The sequence below is a fragment of the Hemiscyllium ocellatum genome, chromosome 19 (assembly GCF_020745735.1).
Source record: "Hemiscyllium ocellatum isolate sHemOce1 chromosome 19, sHemOce1.pat.X.cur, whole genome shotgun sequence".
Classification (NCBI taxonomy): Eukaryota; Metazoa; Chordata; class Chondrichthyes; order Orectolobiformes; family Hemiscylliidae; genus Hemiscyllium; species Hemiscyllium ocellatum.
Window position 1 is genome coordinate 44739002 of NC_083419.1, and position 26641 is coordinate 44765642.

The window sequence follows — 26641 nt, forward strand, 5'->3', positions numbered from 1 at the left end:
GATTGGGCAAACTGAGTCTGTATTAGAACATAGAACATAGAACATAGAAAAGTACAGCACAGAACAGGCCCTAGGCTCATGAAGTTGTGCCGAGACTTAATCCTAATGTAAAATATAGTCACTTAACCTATGCACCCCTCAACTCACTGCTATCCATGAGCATGTCCAGCAGTCACTTAAATGTCCCCAATGACTTCGCTTCTACCACCTCAGCTGGCAACGCATTGCATGCATTCACAGCTCTCTGCATAAAGAACCTACCTCTGATGTTTCCTTCATACCTTCCTCCTTATATCTTCAAACTGTGACTTCTCGTACCAGTCAATCCTGCCCTAGGGAAAAGTCTCTAGCTATTGGCTCTATCTATTCCTCTCTTTATTTTGTACACCTCGATCAGGTTTCCTCTTTTCCTCCTTCTCTCTAAAGAGAAATATCCGAGCTTATTCAACCTTTCTTCATGAGGCAAGCCCTCCAGTCCAGGCAGCGTCGTGGTAAACCTTCTTTGCACCCTCTCCAAAGCCTCTGTATCTTTCCTATACTAGGGCGACCAGAACTGGACACAATATTCCAAAGTGTGGTCTCACCAGGGACTTGTAGAGCTGCAGCAAAAGCTCAAGGCTCTTAAACTCGGTACCCTGTTAATGAAAGCCAAAACACCATATGCTTTGTTAACAATCCTATTCACTTGGGTGGCAACTTTGAGGGATCTATGTACTTGCACACCCAGATCCCTCTGTTCCTCCACACTGCCAAGAATCCTGTCTTTAATCCTATATTCAGCATCCTAGTTCAACCTTCCAAAATGCATCACTTTGCATCCTGTCTATGTTGAGCTCCAGCCTGCAGTGGCCCTCAATGCTATCGATGACACCTCCAACCTTTGTGTCGTCTGCAAATTTACTAACCTACCCCTCAACCTCCTCATCAAAATCATTTATAAAAACTACAAAGAGCAGAGGCCCAAGAACAGAGCCCTGCGAGACCCCACTCAACACTGTCGTCCAGGCAGAATACTTTCCATCTACAACTACTCTCTGCCTTCTGTCAGCCAGCCAATTCTGAATTCAGGTAGTCAAATCTCCCTGCATCCCATACTTCCTGACTTTATGACTGAGCCTACTATGGGGAACCCTATCAAATGCCTTGCTGAAATCCATATACACCACATCCACTGCTCGACCATCATCGACCTGTCTTGACACCTCCTCAAAGAACTCAATAAGATTTGTAAGGCATGACTTGCCCCTCATAAAGCCATGCTGACTGCCTTTAATCACACTATGCTTTGCAAAATAGTCATAAATCCTGTCCCTCAGAATTCTTTTCACAACTTTGCTGACCACAGATGTGAGACTGACTGGTCTGTAATTGCCAGAGATTTCTCTATTACCCTTCTTGAAAAGTGGAACAACATTCGCCTCCTTCCAATCCTCCGGTATAACTCCCGTGGAGAGTGAGGACAAATATCCTCGCCAGCGGCTTAGCAACCTCCTTTCTTGCTTCCCGGAGCAGCCTAGGATAAATCTGGTCTGGCCCTGGGGACTTATCAATCTTAATGTTTTCCAAAATTTCTAGCATATTATCTTCATCAATCTGGATCTGGTCAAGACTGTATCCCAGCTCCTCTATGCTTTCATTTACAACAAGTTCCCTTTCCTTGGTGAAAACTAAAGCAAAAAACTCTAGAGTTTTTAAGAATGAGAGGTGACCTGATTGAAACTTATAAAATACTTAATTGGGTAGATAGGTAGATGCAAATAAAATATTTATCTGATTGAGGAGTTCCTATTGATTTCTATTGCTACAATCATTACATAACTTTCAAGTTAGTCATGTTTAATATCATTAATGTAAATGGTATTGCAACATGCAATCAATTTTGTTATGCATGCAATTTTTCCTAAATGACACTGATAATAATTCTATAAAAACAGAAGATGCAAAAATCATTTTAAATAATGCTTATTGTCTTTACTGGTAGACAAATCAAGCTACTTTTGAATTAATGCTCGCAACAGGAATATTACTGTAAATAGACATGATTAAAAATAAAGATTGTATCAAATATATTAGGTGTTAACTGACCTGAACTTGGACTTGGAAATTCGATGCCTGGAACAAAAAAGAAAAGATAACAATTTGTTGTTTGAAATCTCCTCTCAGTAGGAGACTGGTTAATCAAACAGCATGAATTGCATGTACCTCAGCAGTCACTGGCCTCTCACCTGATCTCCTCATTTATAGAGTCATAGAGACGTACAGCATGGAAACTGACCCTTCGGTCCAACTTGTCCATGCCGACCAGACATCCCAACCCAATCTAGTCGCACCTGCCACCACCTGGCCAATATTCCTCCAAAACCTTCCTATTCATATACCCATCCAGATGCCTTTTAAATGTTGCAATTGTACTAGCCTCGACCACTTGCCCTGGCAGCTCATTTCGTACACGTACCACCCTCTGCATGAAAAGGTTGCCCCTTAGGACTCTTTTATATCTTTCCCCTCTCACCCTAAACCTATGCCCTTTAGTTCTGGACTCCCCCACCACAGGGAAGAGACTTTATCTATTTATCCTATCCATGCCCCTCATGATTTTGTAAACCTCTCTAAGGTCACCCCTCAGCCTCTGACGGTCCAGGGAAAACAGTGCTAGCCTATTCAACCTCTTCCTGTAGCTCATATCCTCCAACCCTGGCAACAACCTTGTAAATATTTTCTGAACCTTTTCAAGTTTCATAACATCTTTCTGATAGGAACAAGTCCAGAATTGCAAGTAATATTCCAAAAGTGGCCGAACCAATGTTCTATATAGCTGCAACATGACCTCCCAACTCCTGTACTCAATACTCTGATCAATAAAGGAAAGCATACCAAATGGCTTCTTTACTATCCAATCTACCTGTGACTCCATTTTCAAGGAACTATGGACCTGCACTCCAAGGTCCCTTTGTTCAGCAACACCCCCCAGGACCTTACCATTAAGTGTATAAGTCCTGCTAAGATTTGCTTTCCCAAAATGTAGCACCTCACATTTATCTAAATTAAACTCCATCTGCCACTTCTCAGCCCATTGGCCCATATGATCAATACTCCGTTGTAATTTGAGGTAACCTTCTTTGCTGTCCTCTACACTTCCAATTTTGGTGTCATCTGCAAACTTACTAACTACACCTCTTATGTTCACATCCAAATCAATTACATAAATGAAAAAAAGTAGTGGACATATTTACTAAAATAAAGTATGAGACTCCCCACTAAAAAGTATTTCTTTGAGATAGCTATCACTATGAAGAAAGTAAAATATTCTAGATTAGAAATCTTGCCAGCTACTCGAAGTGGATTAACACTATCATTTATTTACACAGAGTGGGTGGAATGCTTCTCGTTATCTTTCCCTATGTGTTTTCCTCTCTTCTCTCTACTCAGGAAATCTACTTTTTATCTACTTTGCAGAACTCCAGAAAGTTTCAATTGAACCCCAGAGATCTGTGGGCATGTGGTTTAGAAACACTGATGGATAATATGGTTATTAAAAGACAATTAGAATCAGAAGGGATATAGCATCAAGTCACCAGATCCTCAAATGGTGAAAAATTGGGTAAATGTGAGGAAGAAGTGAAAGAAGAGTCAGTTCAATGCCAGGTAATGAAACAGGCCATGAGCAGTTCATCTCTCTGTGATATTGGTGATCTACTTAATCAACAAACTGAAAATAACAAGAGGTTCCTTGTTAATCTTCCTTACATAGAAACATAGAAAATTGTTGCAGGAATAGGCCATCTGGCCCTTCAGACCTGCTTCGCCATTCCATATGGCTAATCATCCAACTCAGTACCATGTTCCTGCTTTCTCCCCACAACCTTTGATACCTTGAGCACTGAGAACCCATATCTAATTCCTTGTTGAAAATATTTAATACTTTGACTTCAGTCACTTTCTGTAGCAGAGAATTCCACAGATTTGCCACTCTGAGTGAAGAGATTTGTTCTCATTTCAGTTCTAAATTGCCTATCCTGTATCCTTAAACTGTGACCCTTGGTTTGGGACTTTGTGGTAATTGGAACATCCTTCCTGCATTTATTGAGTCTAGTCCATAAGACTATAAGAAATAGGAACAAGAGTAGGCTGTTTGGCCCCTTGTGCCTGCTCTGTCATTACTCACATTGACTTTACTGCAGGTTCCCTGTAATCCCTGATTCCCCTAATAATCAAGAATCTACCTCAGCCTTAAATGTACATAAGAACTCTGCCCCAGCTTTCTGTGACAAGTTCCAAAACTTTCAACCCTCTGAGAAAAGAAACTTCTCAACTCAGTCATAAATTGATGCCCCCTTTATTAAAATTTTATAAGTTTTTATGCAATTCCTCCTCATTCTTCCACACTCCTAGCGAATCCAATCTCTCTTCATACATCAGTCTTGCCATCTTATGAATCAGTCTCTTTAGCATCCCTCATCGAACTTTAAGGAATAGAAAAACTATTCAATCAACTTCTAACTTCCTGATATTTTGACATTATATTTATCACCATATTTCTTTTCTGTGAACGACCATAATATATACCAGTTCCAAATGGGAGGCATGGTGGCACAGTGGTTAGCACTGCTGCCTCACAGTGCCAGAGACCCGGGTTAGAACATAGAACATAGAAAAATACTGCACAGTACAGGCCCTTTGACCCTCGATGTTGCGCCGATCCAAGCCCACCTAACCTACACTAGCCCACTATCCTCCATATGTCTATCCAATGCCCGTTTAAATTCCCATAAAGAGGGAGAGTCCACCACTGCTACTGGCAGGACATTCCATGAACTCGCGACTCACTGAGTAAAGAATCTACCCCTAACATCTGTCCTATACCTACCACCCCTTAATTTAAAGCTATGCCCTCTCGTAATAGCTGACTCCATACGTGGAAAAAGGTTCTCATGGTCAACCCTATCTAAACCCCTAATCATCTTATACACCTCTATCAAGTCACCCCTAAACCTTCTTTTCTCCAATGAAAACAGCCCCAAGTGCCTCAGCCTTTCCTCATACGATCTTCCTACCATACCAGGCAACATCCTGGTAAACCTCCTCTGCACCCGTTCCAGTGCCTCCACATCCTTCCTATAGTATGGCGACCAAAACTGCACACAATACACCAGATGCGGCCGCACCAGAGTGTTATACAACTGCAACATGACCTCAGGACTCTGGAGCTCAATTCCTCTACCAATAAAAGCCAGTACGCCATATGCCTTCTTCACAGCTCTATTTACCTGGGTGGCAATTTTCAGAGATCCGTGTACATGGACACCAAGATCCCTCTGCTCATCCACACTACCAAGTATCCGACCATTAACCCAGTACCCCATCTTCTTGTTACTCTTACCAAAGTGAATCACTTCACACTTACCTACATTGAACTCCATTTGCCACCTTTCTGCCCAGTTCTGCAGCTTATCTATATCCCGCTGTAACCTGCCACATCCTTCCTCATTGTCAACAACTCCACCGACTTTCGTATCATCCGCAAACTTGCTCACCCAACCTTCTAGCCCCTCCTCCAGGTCATTTATAAAAATTCCCGATTCAGGCGACTGACTGTGTGGAGTTTGCATATTCTCCTCGTATCTGCTTGGGTTTTCTCCGGGTGCTCCAGTTTCCTCCCACAGTCCAAAGATGTGCAGGTTAGGTGAATTGACCATGCTAAATTGCCCGTAGTGTTAGGTTAATGGGTAAATGTAGGGGAATGGGTGGGTGGCGGGTCGGTGTGGATTTGTTGGGCTGAAGGGCCTGTTTCCACGCTGTAAGTCATCTAAATCAAATAAGTAGAGATTGAGGGCAAAGTGCTCATGTACTTCATCAATGCTGTTCTTTAACTAATTGTTAGACTTGACTACAGCACTCCCATGATTCACTTTTATTTTCAGTCTGGAATTACCTTACTTAAATATACTTTTCCATACTGATGATCTGAGGCATAAACTCAGTAGTAAATTATGGTTTCTTGCCAGCACATTAGAAAGCAAGAATGCATACAAATTAAATAGGTGACCAGTCCAATATCTCCTTTCCCAACCCTGAGCCGTCCCTCATATTACAGTGGGTAGGTAGACATTAGGTAACCCTTTCAACCTTAGGACAATTGAGGTCGTTTAGTTGACATTAATGGCCATATATGTATGTCACTCCAGCTCTGGGAAAGGTTTAAAAAAAGTCATCTAACAATTAACTCTAACAGCTCAAGCTAAAAGCTGGCAAGAAAGGAGGTTACTTCTTTTGTGAATAGGGAGAGCCCTCACTTTGTATCTCCCACTTCGGCTTCTAAAACCTAAGCTACTCATGAGGTCTCTGATCATTCCTGGTACAGCATGTACCAGCGATCACTGCTATTAATAGTCCCCGAAGCATCAGAAGTAAGAGGAATGGCAGTAACACTCTCTCAGGTAATTAAGACCACAATCTGTATTATCACTGCCGGGCAGTCAAATTTAAAATTGGTGAGTCGTCCATCAATTTTATCACCCATGTCAGTGAGGAATATGCTTCAACGCAATTGCATCCTATAAAATTAACACCAACATAACACTGCCAACAGACCCACTTCCCATTACTTTTTCATAAAACCATAACTTTTCCCATGTACAACTGATAGATTGCTGATTAAGCCCAAATGAGCTCAATATCACCGTAACAATGTCAAATTAGAGTTTTAGTATATAAGGCCATATAAGTATTAGAAACTGCTCAACAATTGATTCGACTACATTTAGTTTAATAACCTGCTAAAAATCTTTCAGTTTGGACATTCATTTTCATTGCTAATGTTTGAAAAGACAGATTAAAACTCAAATGGCATGTTTCTCTCTTCAAAAACGATAATGGAAGATAAAGTATTGCAAATTTTAAACTCAAATGGTTAATGAGATTATTCTTCAAACACAGAAATGGGAAAATTGATAACTGAAATATTTATTAAAACATTTGAGGTTGAAAAATAAACTAAATATAACTTAGTTGTCAACATAATAGAGTATGAGACACAGATTCATCCATGCATCTCCTTGTTTTGAGTGCTATATTATTGCCTAAGCTTCCAGTATGTATCCTATTTTCTGGTAGCAACACCAACATGCTGCTTGCATCAAATGATGGAACAGGGGAGCTTGTGCTAATGGTCAGTAGAACCTTGGTTGCATTTGGTCAGTGGCATTTATTAGGCAGCTTCCAGCAGGGATGGCATTCTGTTAAAGACAGCTATGCCCACCTACAAGAACTGCGATTCAATCAGATGGCTGGCAACCCAGCAAAACCACTACTGACAGGTGAGGATGCACAATGACAACTATTGCCTCAAACTGAAGTATATGGGTTTTGGGGTAGCAGTAAGACGCATGTTGGGGGGATACTGAGGCTATGCAATACTGTTGTTATGGGTGTGATGTTGGTGTCTATCACATTGTTTATAACATATGATTCTGTAGGTATGATTATGTTAGGGTTTATTTGACTAGACTATGAGACAATTCTCCCAGATGCTATGAATGAGGGATTTGCAAGGTCAATAAGGTTGGGTTTCCATGGCCTGCATCAATTGCAGGTGATCTGTTTGTTTTTTTTTAATTCTTTCAACTGTATAGTGGTTTGAGTGGCTATTTCAAATGGCAGATAAGAAGCAGGCACATTGTTGTGGCTCTGGAGTCACAAGTAGGTCAAAAGAGGAATGGCCAGCAGATTTCCTTCTCCAAAGGGCATTGATAAACCATTTATGGCTAACTGAGAATAGTTAGGCGGTCACCATTAAACTAGTTATTAATTCTAGATTTTTATTGGATTGAAAGTTCAACTTCTGTCATGGTGGAATTCTGACTTGTGTCCCCTGACCCTTAGCCTGGCGCTCTTGATTACTTGTCAAGTGACATTATCTCTATGCCATTGGCAAGAAGCATGTGGTTTTGGGTATCTGAGGAGAAAACAATTCTTTATGAATTCTGTGACAAGGTATGTCTGAAGTGTTCTTTTGTGTAAATACCTTTTATGGCTATTTCCTTGTCCCATGCAATGCTTGTCGGAAACATATCAAATATGTAATTTCTCCTCGTTGAAAAGTAACCTGAATATATCTGAGCTGAAGGTTGTAACTTTTTCATTCGTAACTGTTAACCCAGCAGATATTTAAGAACTATACTACTGTGGTGAACGTAGCATAATATTGGTAGCTCTAATTAACTGAGACATAATCAGTGAGCATAATGTTTCTGATGGAATTGCCAACCTTATGTATGACTATTTTCTGGAATGGAGGGTTCCTGTGAAGCACTGGTGATAACCCTACCTCTAAACCAAGAAACATGGATTCAAAACCCACCTAATCCAAAGATGTATCTTAATATGCCTGAATAGATTGATTAAAAATAACTCTCCTGAAGTGACAAACTTTTAATGGTCTCTCATACTCATAGAAGAATGAAGCATTCAGTAGATACTGGCACTTACATTGGCAAAGAACAGCAGGTATGCATCCTCATGCAACATTTAAGCTACGTTCTCATGAGCTGATTCTGGCACCTTCTGTAGCTACCTTGGTCCAGGCTGTCTTTGTCTGTCTGAATAACTTCCTGTTGCTATCATACAAAAAAATAGTACACCTGGGAAGGCATTGTTAAAGTGTGGAACCACTTTGCCTCTGGTCTTAGATGTGCATGTATATGCAATGAACGGAGAGGAATGAAATTACAAAGAACAAAGAAAATGGCAGCACAGGAACAAGCCCGTGCCCATCCAGATCCTCTGTCTGAACCTGTTGCCTATTTTCTAAGGATCTGTATCCCTCTGCTCTCTGCCCATTCATGTATCTGTCCAGATATGGCTTAATTGAAGCTGTTGTGCCCACCTCTACCACCTCCGCTGGCAATGTATTCTAGGCACCCACCACTCTGTGTAAAGAACTTTCCAGGCATATCTTCTTTAAACTTTTCCCCTCACCTTGAACTCATGATCCCTCGTAATCAAGTCCTCCACTCTGAGAAATAGCTTCTTGCTATCCACCCTGTCTACACCTCTCATGATTCTGTAGACCTCAATCAGGACCCCCCCTTAACCTCTGTCTTTGCAATGAAAATAATCCTAATGTACTCAACCTTTCTTCATAGCTAGCGCCCTCCATACCAGGCAACATCCTGGTGAACCTTCTCTGCACCCTCTCCAAACCATCTGCAATCTTTTGGTAACGTGGCAACCAGAACTGTATGCAGTATTCCAATTGTGGCTGAGCCAAAGTCCTATACAGCTGTAACATGACCTGCCAATTCTTACACTCAACACCCTGTCCAATGAAGGAAAGCATGCCGCATGCCTTCTTGACCACTCTATTGACCTGCGTTGTCACCTTCAGGATACAATGGACCTGAACATCCAGATATTCTGTACATCAATTTTCCACAGGGCTTTTCCATTTACCGTATAATTCGCTCTTGAATTGGATCTTTCAAAATTGATTACCTTACATTTGCCTGGATTGAACTTCATCTGCCATTTCTCTGCTCAACTCTCCAATCTATTTATATTCTGCTCCAGTCTCTGACAGTCCCCCTTACTATCCTGAGAGCGGTGGGAGCTGGGCAGAAATGGGGTCACAGCACAGAGGTTGTTGGGATAGTTAGTGAGTTCTATTTAAGTAGGTGTGTTCACTGATATAATCGCCCAGATGTAATAGTAGCTGAAGGGCCGAGGGTAATGGATGAACTGAAGGGAATTTATATTAGGCAGGAAATGGTGTTGGATAGACTATTAGGTCTGAAGACTGATAAGTCCACAAGACCTGATGGTCTGCATCCCAGGATAATTAAGGAGGTGGCTCTAGAAATCAAGGATGCATTGGTAATCATTTTCCAATGTTCTATCGATTCAGGATCTGTTCCTGCAGATTGCAGGGTGGCTAATGTTGTCCCATTTTTCAAGAAGGGAGAAAGAGAGAACACAGTGAATTATAGACCGGTCAGCTTGACGTCACTGGTGGAAAAGATGCTGGAGTCAACTATAAAAAATGAAGTTACAATTCATTTGGATAGCAATAACAGCAATAAATAAAGGATAGGCCACTTAGAACAGAGTTAAGGAGAAACTTCTTCACCCAGAGTGTGTGGATATGTGAAATGCTCTGCCTCAGAAGGCAGTGGAGGCCAAGTCTCTGGATTTTTTCAAGAAAGAGATGGATAGAGCTCTTAAAGAAAGTGGAATAAAAATTGTGGGGATAAGGCAAGAACAGAATACTGATTGTGGATGATCAGCTATGATCATAATGAATGGTGGTGCTAGCTCAAAGGGCCAAACGGCCTACTCCTGCACCTATTGTCTATTACTCCACCAATCTTAGTGTCAGCTAAACTTGCTAATCAAACCACCTATACCTTCCTCCAGATCATTTACGTACATCGCAAACAACAATGGTCCTCAGACAGATCCCTGTGGAACACCACTGGTTACACCTCCATTTTGAGAAACTCCCTTCCACTACTACACTGTCTCCTGCTGCCCAGCCTGTTCTCTATCCATCTAGCTAGTACACCCTGGACCCCATGCGACTTCACTTTCCTCATCAGCCTACCATGGGGCACCTTATCAAATGCCTTACAGAAGTCCATATATATGACATCTACAGCCCTTCCCTCATCAATCAACTTTGTCACTTCCTCAAAGAATTCTATTAAGTTGGTAAGACATGACTTTCCTTGCAACAAAACCATGTTGCCTATCATTAATACGCCCATTTTCTTCCAAATGGGAATAGATCCTATCCCTCAGTATTCTTTCCAACAGCTTCCCTACATTGACATCAGGCTCACCAGACTATAACTACCTGGATTATTCCTGCTAACCTTCTTAAACAATGGGACAACATTAGCAATTCTCCAGTCCTCCAGGACCTCACCTGTGATCAACAATGCTGAAAAGAAATCTGTTAAGGCCCCAACTATTTCCTCTCTCGCTTCCCTCAGTAACCTGGGATAGATCCCATCCGGACCTGAAGACTTGTCCACTGTAATGGGACAATTGAACGAGACAAGCTTTCCTCATCCTGAAGTAAACGTATCTCCTGCTTTTAGGCCTGACTCACACTAAATCACAAAAAACAAGATTCTATCCTATGTTTTTACTTTATACTTGCAAAACCAAGTTGGAATTCCTGAAAATGCTCTCAAGATGTCCAAAAAATCAGGTCAAAACAAATTCTCAAAAACTTAATAAAATTCTAAGTAAACCAAAGAGGCGTGTCAGGATTCAAGCAATAATTAAACTACAGTGAGTTTTCCAAGTTTATCTTTCTTTTTCGAGAAAAAATCTCTTCTACTACTGCTGAATAAATCAAGATTCTAGTCTGTTTAGTTCAAGGGTCTTTCGAACATCAGATAGGAACATGGGAACATGCTACTTGCAAATGTCCTCTATACTTACTTGCATCTTGCTTCACAATTAGAAAGGAAATAAAGAAAGCATACTAATTTGATAGTTATTTGATATATCATGCTGGTCAAAATGTGTTCCAAAATGGTAAATTTTGCACAATGTAATTTTAGAAATTCACTAAGTGCCACTCACTTGACCATCAACATTACCTTCTTAGAATTGCTCCTGGATTCTACTATGAAGACATTGGTGAAGCAGTTGTATACATAGTAGAGAAGTCAAGAGATTACATTTTTAATGTGATGGTAAGTGCTGAATTTCATTGGAAATGGAACACTCTCTAGTGTAGTGTGTACAAACCAGATGTTTCCCTGTTCAATGTGGGTACATTTCGGTAGGGGAAGCAGCAGTCAAGTAGTAGAGGATATCAATTTATCAATAGACAATGTTCGTGAAGGCACTGATGTCAGCTAAATCATTGGCTGGAAAGAATTTCTCGTTGCTTTTTGTATGTCATATAATTCCTCACACACATTTTTAATATTTTGTAAAATTATATTTAATATGAAACTATTATCCAATTTTAAAATTTCTGAATAGTCAGTATATAAATGACATCAGAAATCCCAGCATTTAAAATGTTCTAAAACTAAGTGACACTACAAATTGATCATTGGTGCCAGTATTAAGATTATCAATTCATTGAATATTGAGCAAACTTGGACCACATCTCTGTCAAACTTCTCTGTTTTGCATTGCATTCTGTAATGCCCATGTGGAACAGACAGGTTTTAAAAGGGCCATTTCAGAAGTTTTAGTAACTTCAAATAATAAAATGTCCAATTGTCAGTCTGTCTAAAACATCAATAGCTACTATTCACAATATTTAATATGGACTGTTTGTTCATATTTATCTTAATCCTTAACTAATTTGTTCTATACATCTTTGCTTCAACTTCCTTATTGCATGCTCATTCAAGTTTATTCAGAACAGAATTTTAGCCGATACCCAATTTAATGATTAATTTAATCCACCAAGGTAAAATTTATTAATTGCATGTCTGGATTATTACAGCCATTATGTTCATTTCTTTAGCAAATAGCTGCTTATGATTCAACATGGCTCTGTGGGTCAGTGTTTAGTATTGCTGCCTCACAGCACCAACATCACTAGAGTAGAGGAATGTGTCCAGGAATTGCAGGCTAGGTGGATTAGCCATGGGAAATGTATGGTCACAGAGATAGGGTAAGGAAGTGGAAATGGAATGCTCTTTGGAGAGTTGGTGTAAATTCAATGAGCCAAATGGTATGCTTCCATACTGTAGGGATCCTATGATCATTGTCTTACAAATTTTGTCTCACATTATAATTCTAAATAAGTGCCAAAGAAGAGGGACCTGAGCATATATATGCACTAGAAGTGGCAGAACAGAGAGAGAGAGAGCAATTAATAAAGCATACAGTGTCCTTGGTTTTATTAATAGTGGCAGATAGTTCAAGACCAAGAAGGTGAACCTGAACTTGTGCAAGCCACTTATTAGACCTCAAGTGAAGGTGCATGTACAGTTCTGGGTATCACTTTATTGAAAAGGTGTGAATGCATTGCAGACAGTGCAGAAGTAATTTACAAGAATGGTTCGAGGAATAAGGAACTTAAATTATGAGGATAGATTGAGAAAACTGGAACTGTCCAGCTCAGAGAAAAGGAGGCTGCAAGGAAATTTGACAGTTTTCAAAATTATGAGTTGACTGGATACAGCAGATAGTGAGAAGCTGTGCCTGCTCATAAAAGGGACAAGAATGAAAGGGCACAGATTTAAAGTTAAATGTAAAAGAAACAACAGTGATGTGAGATTAAAAAAAACACGTTTTCATACAATGAGTTGTTAAATTATTGAATGCAATCCCTTGAAATGTAATAAAGTCACATTCAACTAAAGTGCCCAAGAGGACACTAGATGATTATTTATATAGAACTAGTGTGCAACAGTTCAGGTAAAGGCATGTGACTGAGACAAGATAACAATGCTTGTTTGAAGTGCTGGTGCAGGCATAATGGGCCAAATGGTTTTCTTCTGTACCATAACACTTCTATGACATTAGGTTTTGATAGATCAGAATTAAGATTAAATAATGTTAATTTGTAAATTTTGCAGCACATTTGTAGTAACCTAAAGGGTCACTGAACATTAACTCTGTTTTTCTCTCGATTGGTGCTGCCAGACCTGCTGAGGTTGTTCAGCCCTTTCTGTTTTTGTTTCAGATTTCCAACATTCACAGTTCTTTACTTTTATTTGTGGTTAGAGGAATGATTGGTTATATGCTGTTGATGGGGGAGAGTTAGAAGAACAAAAGGGAAGATCTGGGATAGAATGAACAGTGGGGTAGACTAAACAATAAAGACACTGAACAACAAAAAGCAAAGGGAGTGACAATAGTTACAGTAAAGAGAAAAAAGCATTTGGTCAGAGTGAGTTCAAATTTCAGAATAATTGGTAACTCTTTATAGATTCACAGAATTGTTACAGCTTAAAAGAAAGCCACTCAGTTTATCATGTCTGCACTAGTTTTCCTGAGGAGCAATTTATCAAGTGCCACACTCTGGCCTATGACCTTTCCACTGCAGCCTTGCACATTCATTTTTTCAGACTGCAATCCAATTTTTTCCTGTTTGCATTGATGTTCCCATCATACTTTTAGATGCTGCCTATCAGAATTTAACTATTCACTGCACGAAAAAGATTTTCCTCATGTCGCTATTGCTTCTTTTTTGAATTACCCTAAATCTATGCCTATTATTCTTCATCCTTTTACCAATGGGAACAGCTTTTCCCTACCAATTCTTACCAACCCTTTCATGATTTCAAATATCTCCAACAAAATCTCCTTTCAACTTTCTCTTCCTCAAGAAAAGCTGTATATTTTCTTCAATCTATCTAAATAACACAAGTTCCTCATCCCTGTGGCCATTCTTACATATCTTTTCTGCACTCTTTCTAACGCCTTTACTTTTCTAAAGTGTAGCATCCAGACTTGGAAACATTAATCCAGCCGCGGTCAAGCCAGTGATCTACACAAGTCTAATGTAGCAACCTTGCTCTTTTACTTTATGTACTTTTAATAAAGCACAAAGGTGCTACATAATCTGTTAACTGCTCAATTAATCTATCCTGCTATCTTTGACAATTTATGCATATATAAATCAGATCCATCTGCTTCAGCCTCCATTTTTGATCATACATTTTATTTTTTATTGACTCTCCATGCTTTTCCTATCAAAATTAATTATTTCACATCTCTCTGCATTAAATTTCATTTGCCATTTGTCCACCCATTTCACCAATTTTACAATGTTTTTGAACTTCTGTACTGCCATCCTCACAGTTCACAAAGTTTCCAATTTTCATATCATCCACAAATTTTGAATTTGAATCATGCACACCAAGATTCAGGCAATCATGTATATATCAGGAAGTGCAAGCGTCACAAAACTGACCATGCTATACTCAGCTAGAAATCTTTCTTTAATCAAAACGCTACTCTATTCACTACTCTCTACCTCCTGTCACTTAGCCAACTTCATAACTGTATTACTACTATGCCTCTTAATCCCTGAGCTATAACTTTGCCCACAAACCTGTTGTGTAGCATTTTACCAAATGCTTTCCAGAAATCCATATAAATCACATCAATGCCATGGCCAACTCCATTCATAGAATCAAATAATCAAACAGTATAACGAGGTTCTTCAGCCTATAGAGTATGTACCACCAAAGATACACTAAATCTGCACTAATCCTACTTTTCAGCACTAGGCCCATGGCTGTGATTTCAAATGGTCATCAAATACTTTTAAAGGTTGTGACATTACCTGCCTCAACAATCCTCAAGGGAGTGGATTCCAGATACCTATCACCCTTTTGGGTGAAAGGAAGTTTCCTCAAGTCTCCTTGAAACCCCTTATCATTCACCTTAAAAGTGTGTCTCCTTGTTATTGACCTTTAAATGAAGGGTACAGCAGGAGGTGATAGGGGAGTGGACCAGGGTGTCGTTTAGTAAGTGATCCCTTCAGAACGCTGACAGCGGAGGGAAGGGGATAATATACGCAATGTTTGCATCAAACTGAAAGAGGTAGTAATGGCGCATGATGATTCTTTGTCTATGAGGTTGGTGGATTGGAAAATTAGGTCAATCTTTCCCCAAAACCTGTGAGACTTGCATCTCCAGCATATTTTTTGAATCTTAAGTATGCTTGTTGTTCTACTAAGGAGATGCTGTATAGTTATAGTTCCAAAACAAAATGAGAAATTTTGCATGAAATTGCAACACTGCTATGTTCATTAGCATGATGATGATACGTTCCAGTTCATTATTCATCAACAGAATTATTTATAAAGGATTCACAATACCTGAGACAAAAGCTGAGCTATAAAGTTTTAGAAACATACATAATAGAAACAGACTGTTTGGTCCAACCAGTTACTTTAAAAATACGCCTCCTAATTTTGAATTCCCCCAATGTAAAGAAACCACCCTTGTCATTCACCTTGGCCATGCCCCTCATGATTTTACAAACTTCAACCTCCAATGTTCTGGTGTAAAAAAGCCCCAGCCTTTCCAGTCTATTTTTATTTCTGAAACCCTCCATTCTCAGCAACATCCTAGTAAATCTTTTCTGAACCCTCCCTAGTTCAATAGTATCCTTCCGTGAACAGGGCGACCAGACTGCACATAGTATTCCAGAAGAGGCATCACCAATATCCTATACAACCTCAACATGACATCTCAACTCCGATACTGAAAGGTCTGAGCAATGAAGGCAAGCATGCTGAATACTTTCTTAACTACCCTATGTACCTTTGATGTAAATTTCCAAGAATTATAGACCTGAAACCCTAGCTCTCTCTGTCCTACAACACTACCCAAGGTCCTACCATTAATTGTATATGTCTTGTCCTTGTTTGTGTTACTAAAATGCATAACGTCACATTTATCAAAATTAAACTCTGTCTGCCACTCCTCAGCGCATTGACCCAATTGGTCAAGATCTCTTTGTAATCTGAGATCATCTTTTTCATTGTCCACTATACTACCAGTTTTGGTGTCACCTGCAAACTTACTAGCCGCAACAAAACAAACAGGTTGGTTGAATTAATAAATAAATTAGAAGCGAAATTGCTTGTGGAAGAGCTCAGCAGTCAAAGACACATATCTATTAATGACAAGCAAAAGGAATGTAGGCCTTGAAACAATAAGTTTGGAACACACTCACTACTTCAAAAGAAACTCTGTACATGTTGGGTGAAATTGGCAAAAACATCTTGAAGTTATTCCTGTTTTGATGGGGTGAGGGATTAAGTTATCGGAAACTTTGTAGGAAGCATAAATAGTGAATAAAGATAAAGGCATTGGGAGAGATTTGGAGTAAAGTGTTAATACTCTAATAATAGCTACTGAGTAACTGCATATGGAAATTCATCTTCATGACATCAGATCACATGCTTGAGGGAGGACTGAGCTAACGCACCACTACACGATCAAGCTTATGTATATAGTTTATAGGCAATAATGTTAATAATTTGCACTCATTTAGCATTCATCCTTCGTTTTTTCACGCTCCTAATGGTATTCCCACACTAAGGAGCTTGTTAAGAGCCAGTTACGTGGAAATAACCACCTTACCCTGCACATGGCTCCTTCATCCAAGTCCTTTTTGTAAATTGTAAAACATTGCCATTGAGATTCCAGATCTAATCACTTGTGGCAAATCACTTGTTATACATTTCCAGTCAAAAAAACACCCATGTTACATTTGAAAAGAACTTCAATTAATTGTTTACAATTTATTTTCAAATTTAGTAATACAGAATTTGAGTGTTGTTGAAGAAGGAATATGCTGATAACCACTTTAGGATTGTCAGTCAGCTCTCAATGTGGTGCATATGCATGTACTGGAAGCTACCTATATTGCTTCATAGGGCCCTGTTTCTTGCAGTCAAAAAGAACATATACATGCCATTTAACAAAACAGTTCACAGTCATTTGCTGTTTCACACTTCAAAGCAATGCCCTGACAAATCAGAATCAATTTGCTTAGTTCAAAATTTAACAAAGCTTTACAGTTAACAGTCAATCATCATTAATTGGTGCATTCTCCAAAATGCCTCTATCAGAGTTCAATTACCAACCATCTGCATTCCCTTCTCATGCAGTATAATTATAGGTTTTCACCTGGAATTGATATTCTTGCAAATTATCCTGATGTGTGCAAGATGAAAAGTTTCAATAAAATGTTTTTTTTTCTCAGCAGTACTCAATTTCCCTTTCAAAAAACCATTTCCTTGATTGTCTTGAATTTTCTTCTGAGTGCCCTGTTATAATGTCTTTGATAATGGCTTCTAATGTTTTCCAAATAATAGATATTAAGCTAACTGACCTATAGTTTCCTGCATTCTGTAAAACTTCCTTTTTGAATAAAGACATTACATTTGTCATTTTCAAATCAAATTAGGGAATATTGGAAAATTTAAAAGTTTCAGTGATCTCACTACCATGAACCATAAGAGAAAGGAGCAGAACTAGGCTATTCAGCCCATTGAGTCTACAATATTTGATCATTGCTGATATGTTTCTCAACCCCATTCTCCTGTTTTCTCCCTGTAACCTTTGATCCCCTTACTAATCAAGAATGTATCCATGTCCATCATGAATACACTCCATGATTTGTCCTTCACAGTTTTCTGTGTCAATGAGTTCCATATATTCACCACCCTCTTGCTGAAAAAAATTCCTCATCTCAGTTCTAAAGTGTCGTCCCCTCACTCCGAGGCTGTGCCCTTGAGTCCTAATCTTTCCTACTAGTGGAAATATTTCTCTATATCCATTCCTTCAAGCCTTCAGTATTCTGTAAGTTTCAATGAGATCTCCATGCAACCTTCTAAATTCTATCAAGTACAGGCCCAGAGTCCTTGATGCATTTCATATGATTAGCCCTTTATTTCTAAGGCCATTCTTGAAAACCTCTTCTGGACCCCTTCCAAGGCCAGCACATTCTTTCTTAGGTACAGAGCCAAGTATTCCAACTGATCTGATCAGAGTCTTATACAGCCTCAGCACTACACTCCTGTTCTTGTTTTCACGCTTTTGAAGATCCTGGGATGCAGCCCATTAATTTTCTCAGTACTAATTCCCTCATGATTGCAATTTTCTCGAGTTCTTCCCTTCCAATTCCTGATTTAATCCTTCAATACATCACTGCTGAGATATAATTTAGAGATACAACAGTCCAAGATATATACATTCTGAAGACAAATTAGGACTCACAAGAATAATTCAGTTAGCAAAAGCGATGCATGAAAGCTCCAAAGATCAGAACGATAATATTAGCATGGATATCATTATATACAAATTGCAGAATGCGCATTGCTTGTGAACGGAGTAAAATAAGTGTGGCAGCAAGTGAATGGTCTTTTGGTGTTCAGTAACTACTCTTCTGGTTCTTCATGTCAGGCTAAATAATTCAAGATGGCGGTGGACTAGGGCCTAAGCTAGGGTCTCATCCACTCCGTCTACTTTTCATTTCTCGTTTTTCTTCTTTCTCATTAACTTTTGTGAGATCTTGGTCACAGCAATGGCATCGATGACAAGTTTGGGATCCCAGAACCTTCTGCAATGAAGTGGTGAGCCCAGTGCCAACTCATGGCTACTGTAGTGGACGTGAGTTTCGTTCCCCATGGCGTCTGCATCGGCACAAATTCATGGAGGCGACAGCAAAGAGGTGTACAAGTCATTTTGGTATAATGTGCATTTGTCAACACAAACTGGCTACAACAAGACTGATGAGTTGTGGACATTGTTTGGATAATGCAAAATTTCTACTGAACAGTGATTTTCTATAGGGATCTTCTATAGGGTGATTTTCTATAGTGGTTCTCCATAGTGCAATTTGCTATAGCACAAAGTTGCAGAGGAATGTAACTGTTGCATTACGGCAGAACAACCTGTCCGCGTCAATATGAGACCTGGTGGCATTGGTGGTGGCTGCATTGGCGAGGTGGGTGTGGAGTTGACTTTTGGTAGTGGCGGAGTTGAGATTGGACTAGTGTGGGACCTAACAGCATCAGTGTCGGCTGCATTAGCGAGGTCCAGGAAAGACTCATATGGCAGCAGCATTGGTGGAGGAGAGATGACGCCGAAGCATGGCGGTTCTTGTTCTGGCAGGTAAGCGAAAGGCCTCATGGCTGGCTACTTAGGCCCATGACTGAGCACTTAACAAAAAGGGCTATAAAGTTGATTGTTATTCCTTCTTTTGCCTTTATATTCTATGTTTTCATTTATTTTTCTGTGCCTTAAGATGGCACTCGAGAGTGGTGACACTATATCACACTTCTCATTGTAATTTGTAACAAAATACACACGACAATAAATAAATAAAATCAAATCAAATACTGATGATATAGTTGATTCCTGCAGAAAAATGACTTCATAACTGCTATCAGGAGAACAAGCAATGTATTACATGATGTATCTGAGTATGGCCATGCATGAGCTACTCCAAGGAGTTCAACCTTTCATTATTGTGATATTTTGAAATTGCATAAGATGTGTACACATGACCTATGTATGGTAAAGTAAATCATCATTATGAGATGCCTGTTATCCTGATGAAACCATGTGTTTCCCCTGCCTATAACTCCTTAAAAAGACTGAATGCAATTATTCAACACTTCTGGTGAAAAGAGCAGAAGCTGACACTCCTTCTTCAACACTGGATGGTGATGTGCAATATGTTAAGAGATCTTCCTGCTCCATACTCGATGATCCTGATATGAAGAAATTCAAGACTATGATCACCTTTAAAGTCACTGACAATGTTGTCATCTCCTTGTTATGAGGCTATTGATCTGCTTGCAACTGATGGCATCTTATTCATATCAGCGCACTCAAATGGCATCCAGCACAAACCCCACGAGGATTCATGCATTGTACAGGCAGGTGGCATTTTGGAATGAATACTGTTTATTATCCTATTATACTGTTAACATTATACAAATTGCAAGAATAGCTTTATTACTTCATTCTACGTGGCCTGTAATTTTTAAATGCACAGACTGGGAACTCCAGGATTTATTGTTCATAAATAGGTGTATTGAAAAACAATTATTACAGATAAATTTGATAGAGCAAATTAATTTACAACAGAAATTTAAATTGAGAATGCTAATAAATCATGTGAATATTTAGGGATTATATGTAATATTCCAGTCTCTAGTTAAATTTGTCTACCATGTGAGTAATGTTAAGTAATTGCCAATAATTTCTGAACAGTAATGTATCCTCACTTACTATCCCGTACAAAATTACAATTGAAAATGTATTAGTTTAAGTGAGTTTGCTTTTGAGATGAACATACTGAATTCAAATTCTAGGTTGCCAAAGGGAAAATAGCAATGATATGTACTACTTCTTCATCATCAAGCTTAATTTAAAAAGATATCATCAGAGAGTCAGCAGTATTGAAAATTATGTCATTTAAAGTTGCAAATTTTCTTCCTACGTCATTGGTTTCTGATCTCCACAGGGTTGAATTCAACACTGTTTTTCTTCCTTGGTATTCCCAAATAATTGCCATTTGCAGTATGCTTCAAATCTTTGATCTAAAATAACTTCCCCATAGTTAATAGTTAAGATGGAAAGGTGTGTGAGAGGGTAAAAATGATGATAAGGAATTAGCAAGCATGAGCAAAATGTTGCAAGACAGAATGGCACATCGTACATGAAATGCAGTTGCTTTCCACAGAGTGGTGCTGCAACATAATGTTTTAGCAATAAATAAATCACATCTGCAAGTTAACTGTACTCAAATATCATGCCCTACATTTTAATTTTCTGTTCTTTAAATAACTATCTATTGTCATCTTACACTTGGCCTTGTAGATAATTTTAATCAACCTGGAGCAGTTTGGTCAGGTTTACTTGGCTCTTGTAACCAATGATTGAATACTCAGCACATCAACTGCACAGCATTTATTTTCTCTTCAATAGATATTGAAAGCTGAATTGACATGTTACTATCCAGGTATTGTCCATTTATTCCAGCTTAAAAGGTGCTCCTGGGAGAACTCCTCTGGGGCCTAATTAAGTCTGCTTTATTGTACAACATGTGGATCATTCTTCATTGCAGTCTTTCTTAGGATGCTACCATAATCTTTTTTTACCATAACATTTATGACTGCATCAATGCTATTTCCTGATCTTGCCCAATTTGGCAAACTTCATTAACCTTGCGTTCAACTTCCAGTTTTCCCTCAATTTCAGATTGTTTATCACTGACTCTTCCTTTCTATGAATACTCTGCCTCCATTTCTCGTGTAGACTATTAACTAATATCCACTATAAAGTCCACCGACTTCAACAATTTATTTCTTTGCACTGCCTTCCAGACCACGTACAATACATACTCTATTCCATCTCCCAGTTTCTCTTCTGTCCTACTATCTGTCATAGTTATATCTGTTCTGACATCGAGTCATAGAGATGTACAGCGTGGAAACGGACCCTTCGGTCCAAATCGTCCATGCCGACCAGATATCCCAACCCAATCTAGTCCCACCTGCCAGCACTCAGTCCATATCCCTCCAAACCCTTCCTATTCATATATCCATCCAAATGCCTTTAAAATGTTGCAATTGTACCAGCCTCCACCCACTTTCCTCTGGTAGCTCATTCCATACACATACCACCCTCTGCGTGAAAAAGTTGCCCCATTTGTTCCTTTCATATCTTTCCCCTCTCATCTTAAACCTATGCCCTCCAATTCTGGACTCCCCAAATAGACATAAATTTTGTCTATTTATCCGATACATGCCCCTCATGGTTTTGTAAACCTCGATAAGGTCACCCCTCAGCCTCCGATGCTCCAGGGAAAACAACTCCAGCCTGTTCAGCCTCTCCCCACAGCTCAAATCCTCCAACCCTGGCAAACATCCTTGTAAATCTTTTCTGAACCCTTTCAAGTTTCACATCATCTTTCCGATAGGAAGGAGACTAGAACTGCATGCAATATTCCAACGGTGGCCTAACCAATGTCCTGAACAGCCGCAACATGACCTCCCAACTCCTGTACTCAATACTTTGACCAATAAAAGAAAGCATACTAAATGCCTTCTTCATTATCGTACCTACCTGCGACTTCACTTCTAAGGAGCTACGAACGTGCACCCCAAGGTCTCTTAGACATACCCTGCATTTTTTTCAAAGATTTACTTTCCCGATGTTTCAAAGGACAGTATTGAAAAACATGCAATTTAAAGGCATGTTGCAAATTTTCTTCCTAAATTTTTGACCACCACGGGTTTGAGTTAAATACTTCTCTTTTCCCTTGGGATTCCCAAATAATTGTCATTTGCAGTATATTCTGAATCTTTGACATAAAAATATCCCCACAATTAATGGCTATGACTGAAAGTTGGTGTGAAAGAAGGTAAAAGTGACAATAAGGAATTAGCAAGCATGAACAAAATGTTGCAAGACAGAATGGTGCATCAAACACAAACTACAGATGCCTGCCACAGAGTGGTGCTGCAATATAAAGTTTAGCAGTAAATCACATGTTCTCAAATATCATGCCCTACATTTTAATTTTCTGTTCTTTAAATAACTATCTATTGTCATCTTACTCTGGTCTTGTAGATATTTTTAATCAACCTGGAGCAGGTTGTTCTGAACCCACACTTACTTAGCTATTGGAACCAAGGATTAAATACTTAGCAAATCAAGTGCACAGCATTTATGTTCTCTCCAACGGAGTATAGAGATATTGAAAGATTGATTGACATGTTGCTGTCCAGGTATTGTCTATTTATTCCAGATAAAAGGTGCGCCTGTGAAAACTCATACAGGGCCTAATTAAGTCTGCTTTATTGTACATGTGGACCATTTTTCATTGCAGTCCTACTCAGGGCGCTACCATTATCTCTCACATAACTTTGATGACTGCTTGAGTGCCATTTACTATCAAACTAGAAAACTTCATCAATGTTGCTTTCAATTTCCAATTTTCCCTCACCTTCACATTGTTTATCACCGACTCTTATCTTTCTTTCCTTGGCTGCTCTATCTCCGTTTCTGGTGATAAACTATCGACGAATATCTATAAAGTCCACAACTTCAACATTTTCTTTCTTTGTATTTCCTTCCAATACATATTCTATTCCATTCTCTCAGTTTCTTATCTGTCCCAGTTATATCTAAACTGACATATCCTGCATTTTTCTCAACTGAGGATTAACTTTCCCTTGATTATGTTTGTTCTGTACACACTTTTCTGCTCTCACCCTATCACCCCTCTCACAGAGCCAATGATAAAGATACCACTCCATCCACTCCAATAACCTCTAAATTCAATGAATTACTGTTCACCATTTCTATCACTTTCAGCCTAATGCTAGCAGTAAATTGCACTGTGGTAACTCATCCAGGTTCCTTCAATACCCAAGACCACCTTGAAGGAACTCCACCACTGACAAGTTCATTTCAAAGCCACACACCATTCTGGCTTGGAGCTATATCACTGCCATTCTCTTACTGACATTGGACAAAGTCTTAGAACTTCCTTTTTAACAGCACTGTGCTACCCCTACACCCCAAGGACTGCAGAAGTTCAAAAAGGTAGCCCATCTCCAATTTTTTCATGGCAAATAGGGATGGACAATAAATGATAGCCTAGCTGGCGAAGAGCATTTTCCACGGATACATTTTTTTTAAAAAAGCAAGCACCCTCGCATCCATTATGCTTCCAGTATTCTGATTAGACCATCCCCTCCTTGACACACTGTATCACTCTTCAATCACTTCCAACAACCCCACATTCCTACAAAAGCCTTCCATACAACTGTATCCAACATCTACCTTTTCAATCTCCCATCAGCTGGGTGCCAACATTCCTTCTGAATGAAACCATGATTTATTTATATTACCTTTCAAATTTCAGTACATTACATTTACAAAGTACAATATTGCTTCTTCTAGACAAGGAAGATTAAACAAATTGAGTGACCCTCTTGCGAAACATCTCTAGTCACTCTGTAAGTACCAGGCGAAAGTGAGGACTGCAGATGCTGAAGATCAGAGTCAAGATTAGAGTGGTGCTGGAAAAGCACAGCAGGTTAGACAGCATCCAAGGAGCAGAAAAATCTACATTTCGGGCAGAATTCCTGATGAAGACTCCTGCCCAAAACATCAATTTTCCTGCTCATTGGATGCTGCCTGACCTGCTATGCTTTTCATGGACTTTGTAAGTACGAGCCAAGTTTCTGGTCACTCGTTGTTTAATTTCCTGCCCGATTACTACTTCGGCATCTCACACTGTTCTCTTGAAGATCAACACAAGCAAGAGGAAATGGACCTCATATGACTAGGAGAAAGTGAGGACTGCAGATGCTGGAGATCAGAGCTGAAAATTGTGTTGCTGGAAAAGTGCAGCAGGTCAGGCAGCTTCAAAGGAGCAGGAGAATCGACGTTTCGGGCATAAGCCCTTCTTATGCCTGAAATGTCGATTCTCTTGCTCATATGATTAGGTACTCCTTATTGAAATATAAAAAATTCAGATTATAACTGTGCCAATTTTTTTTCCAGACAACAATAAGTGATAATACTGCCTCTGGCTGTAACATTTTCTTCTTTATTGTGCCATTTATTCAATACCAGAGAGGCCCCACTGAAGGAAAGAACTAGAGCAGATATTTGAACACTTTTATCAACTTCAATTACAGAAATACACATCACAACCATTAGTTTCAGTCTCATCCTATTTATTGAAGCACAAGTGAATCCTTGGTTATTATATGTTATACAATTAAACACAATATTCAACTCAAAGTTTATCCTCCCTTTAAATAAAATTAAATTTAATGTATACAATGCATCACAACTTTTTACATTATTAAGGTCTTCCTGTTCCTTATGCTCCTCTCTTTAAAAATATACTTATTTGCCTGTATTACCTTCATTTTCATAATAGGATTCTCTTATTAACTGTTCTTCATTCATTCATCAGAGTAATTCACCCATTATTGCTGTTCCAATTTTATCTGCTAAAGGTGCTTTCATCCTCATTCTGCCTGTCTTTAATCCTTCTGTTGTAGCTGGACTATTTCTAGATCTAGCAATAATTGGGTCTGCTATTCTTTGAATCACTGGGGAATGCTTTACCTGAAAACTCAACAAAATGACTGTTATACCTAGATTGTCTTAAAGCAGTTGGCATCTCTTCAAATTGAATTTCCTTCTCACAGCTTAGTTCTAGTTGATCCAAATGAAATGTTTACGACAATCTAGCAATTATTAATTAGTGCAGTAAGATGAGGTCTATACTCATGTTGGTGAATAATAAAGCATTATTAAACATTACTATATACAAGATATGACAGGAGGACATCTTATGGATTTTGCTTCCAATGTCATTACGATAGTTTCTTAAGTGCATGCTCAGTATCTACTCTTAAAGTCAAAGTTTTGTTACCCCTCACTCCACATCTTTTTACAACTCATCCTGATAAATAAACATTGGTTACATGCCTTCCATACCTCTCCTCTCAATCCCTCCAGCAAAATCTGTGCACTTTACAGAGAACATCTATGAGATTTCACTCAACTGAAGGTGGACAAAGTTCCTTTGAAAGTTTTGTGTGGGTTTGTTGCATACCAAACTGCTTCTATAAGGATCCTCTGTCCTTACATATATCACTAATGGCTGTGTAGGCACGGTGCCCTCTTGAGCATGAAGTTATGCAGATGATCTGGCCATTAACTTTTTAGCAAAAATGAGACAATAGTGTTTCTTCGAACAATGCCATTTGGTGTTCAGACAAAATATGATCTTATTTCTTGCGGCCTCACAAGTACAGTGCCTCACACAAATAGACTCTGATCTGCACCTGGGTTCCCTTTCTTCAAAATGGACACGTTGCGTCTCTGACTGAAGGCATAAACTTGTTCTGTCCTTTAATGGCCTTCTTACGGAAGTTTTTTTTATGGTCCAGGATTGTGATATTTGGCTGTTATACATGGGAAAGAACTTCTTGCACTTTTGAGTATGTGTAAGTACTTCTTTCTTAATGACAGAATATCAATATTCAGTGTCTTAAAGAGCTCTGGAAGCACAGTCAACTGGCTATCTGAATCCATCATGTGGATAGTACATTTGTCTGCTGAGTCTAAAACATGAGGAAACAATCTCAGAATA

At 39.1% G+C, this 26641-nt stretch overlaps 1 protein-coding gene across 1 annotated transcript in view; it reads right to left on the reverse strand.

The window, feature by feature from the left end:
• cacna1c (calcium channel, voltage-dependent, L type, alpha 1C subunit) overlaps positions 1 to 26641 on the reverse strand; it is a 1009638-nt gene that overhangs the window by 556519 nt on the left and 426478 nt on the right. The window contains exon 11 of the mRNA XM_060839877.1: positions 2086 to 2112. Coding sequence (XP_060695860.1) covers positions 2086 to 2112 — 27 coding nt within the window. The remainder of the gene's footprint in view (positions 1 to 2085; positions 2113 to 26641) is intronic.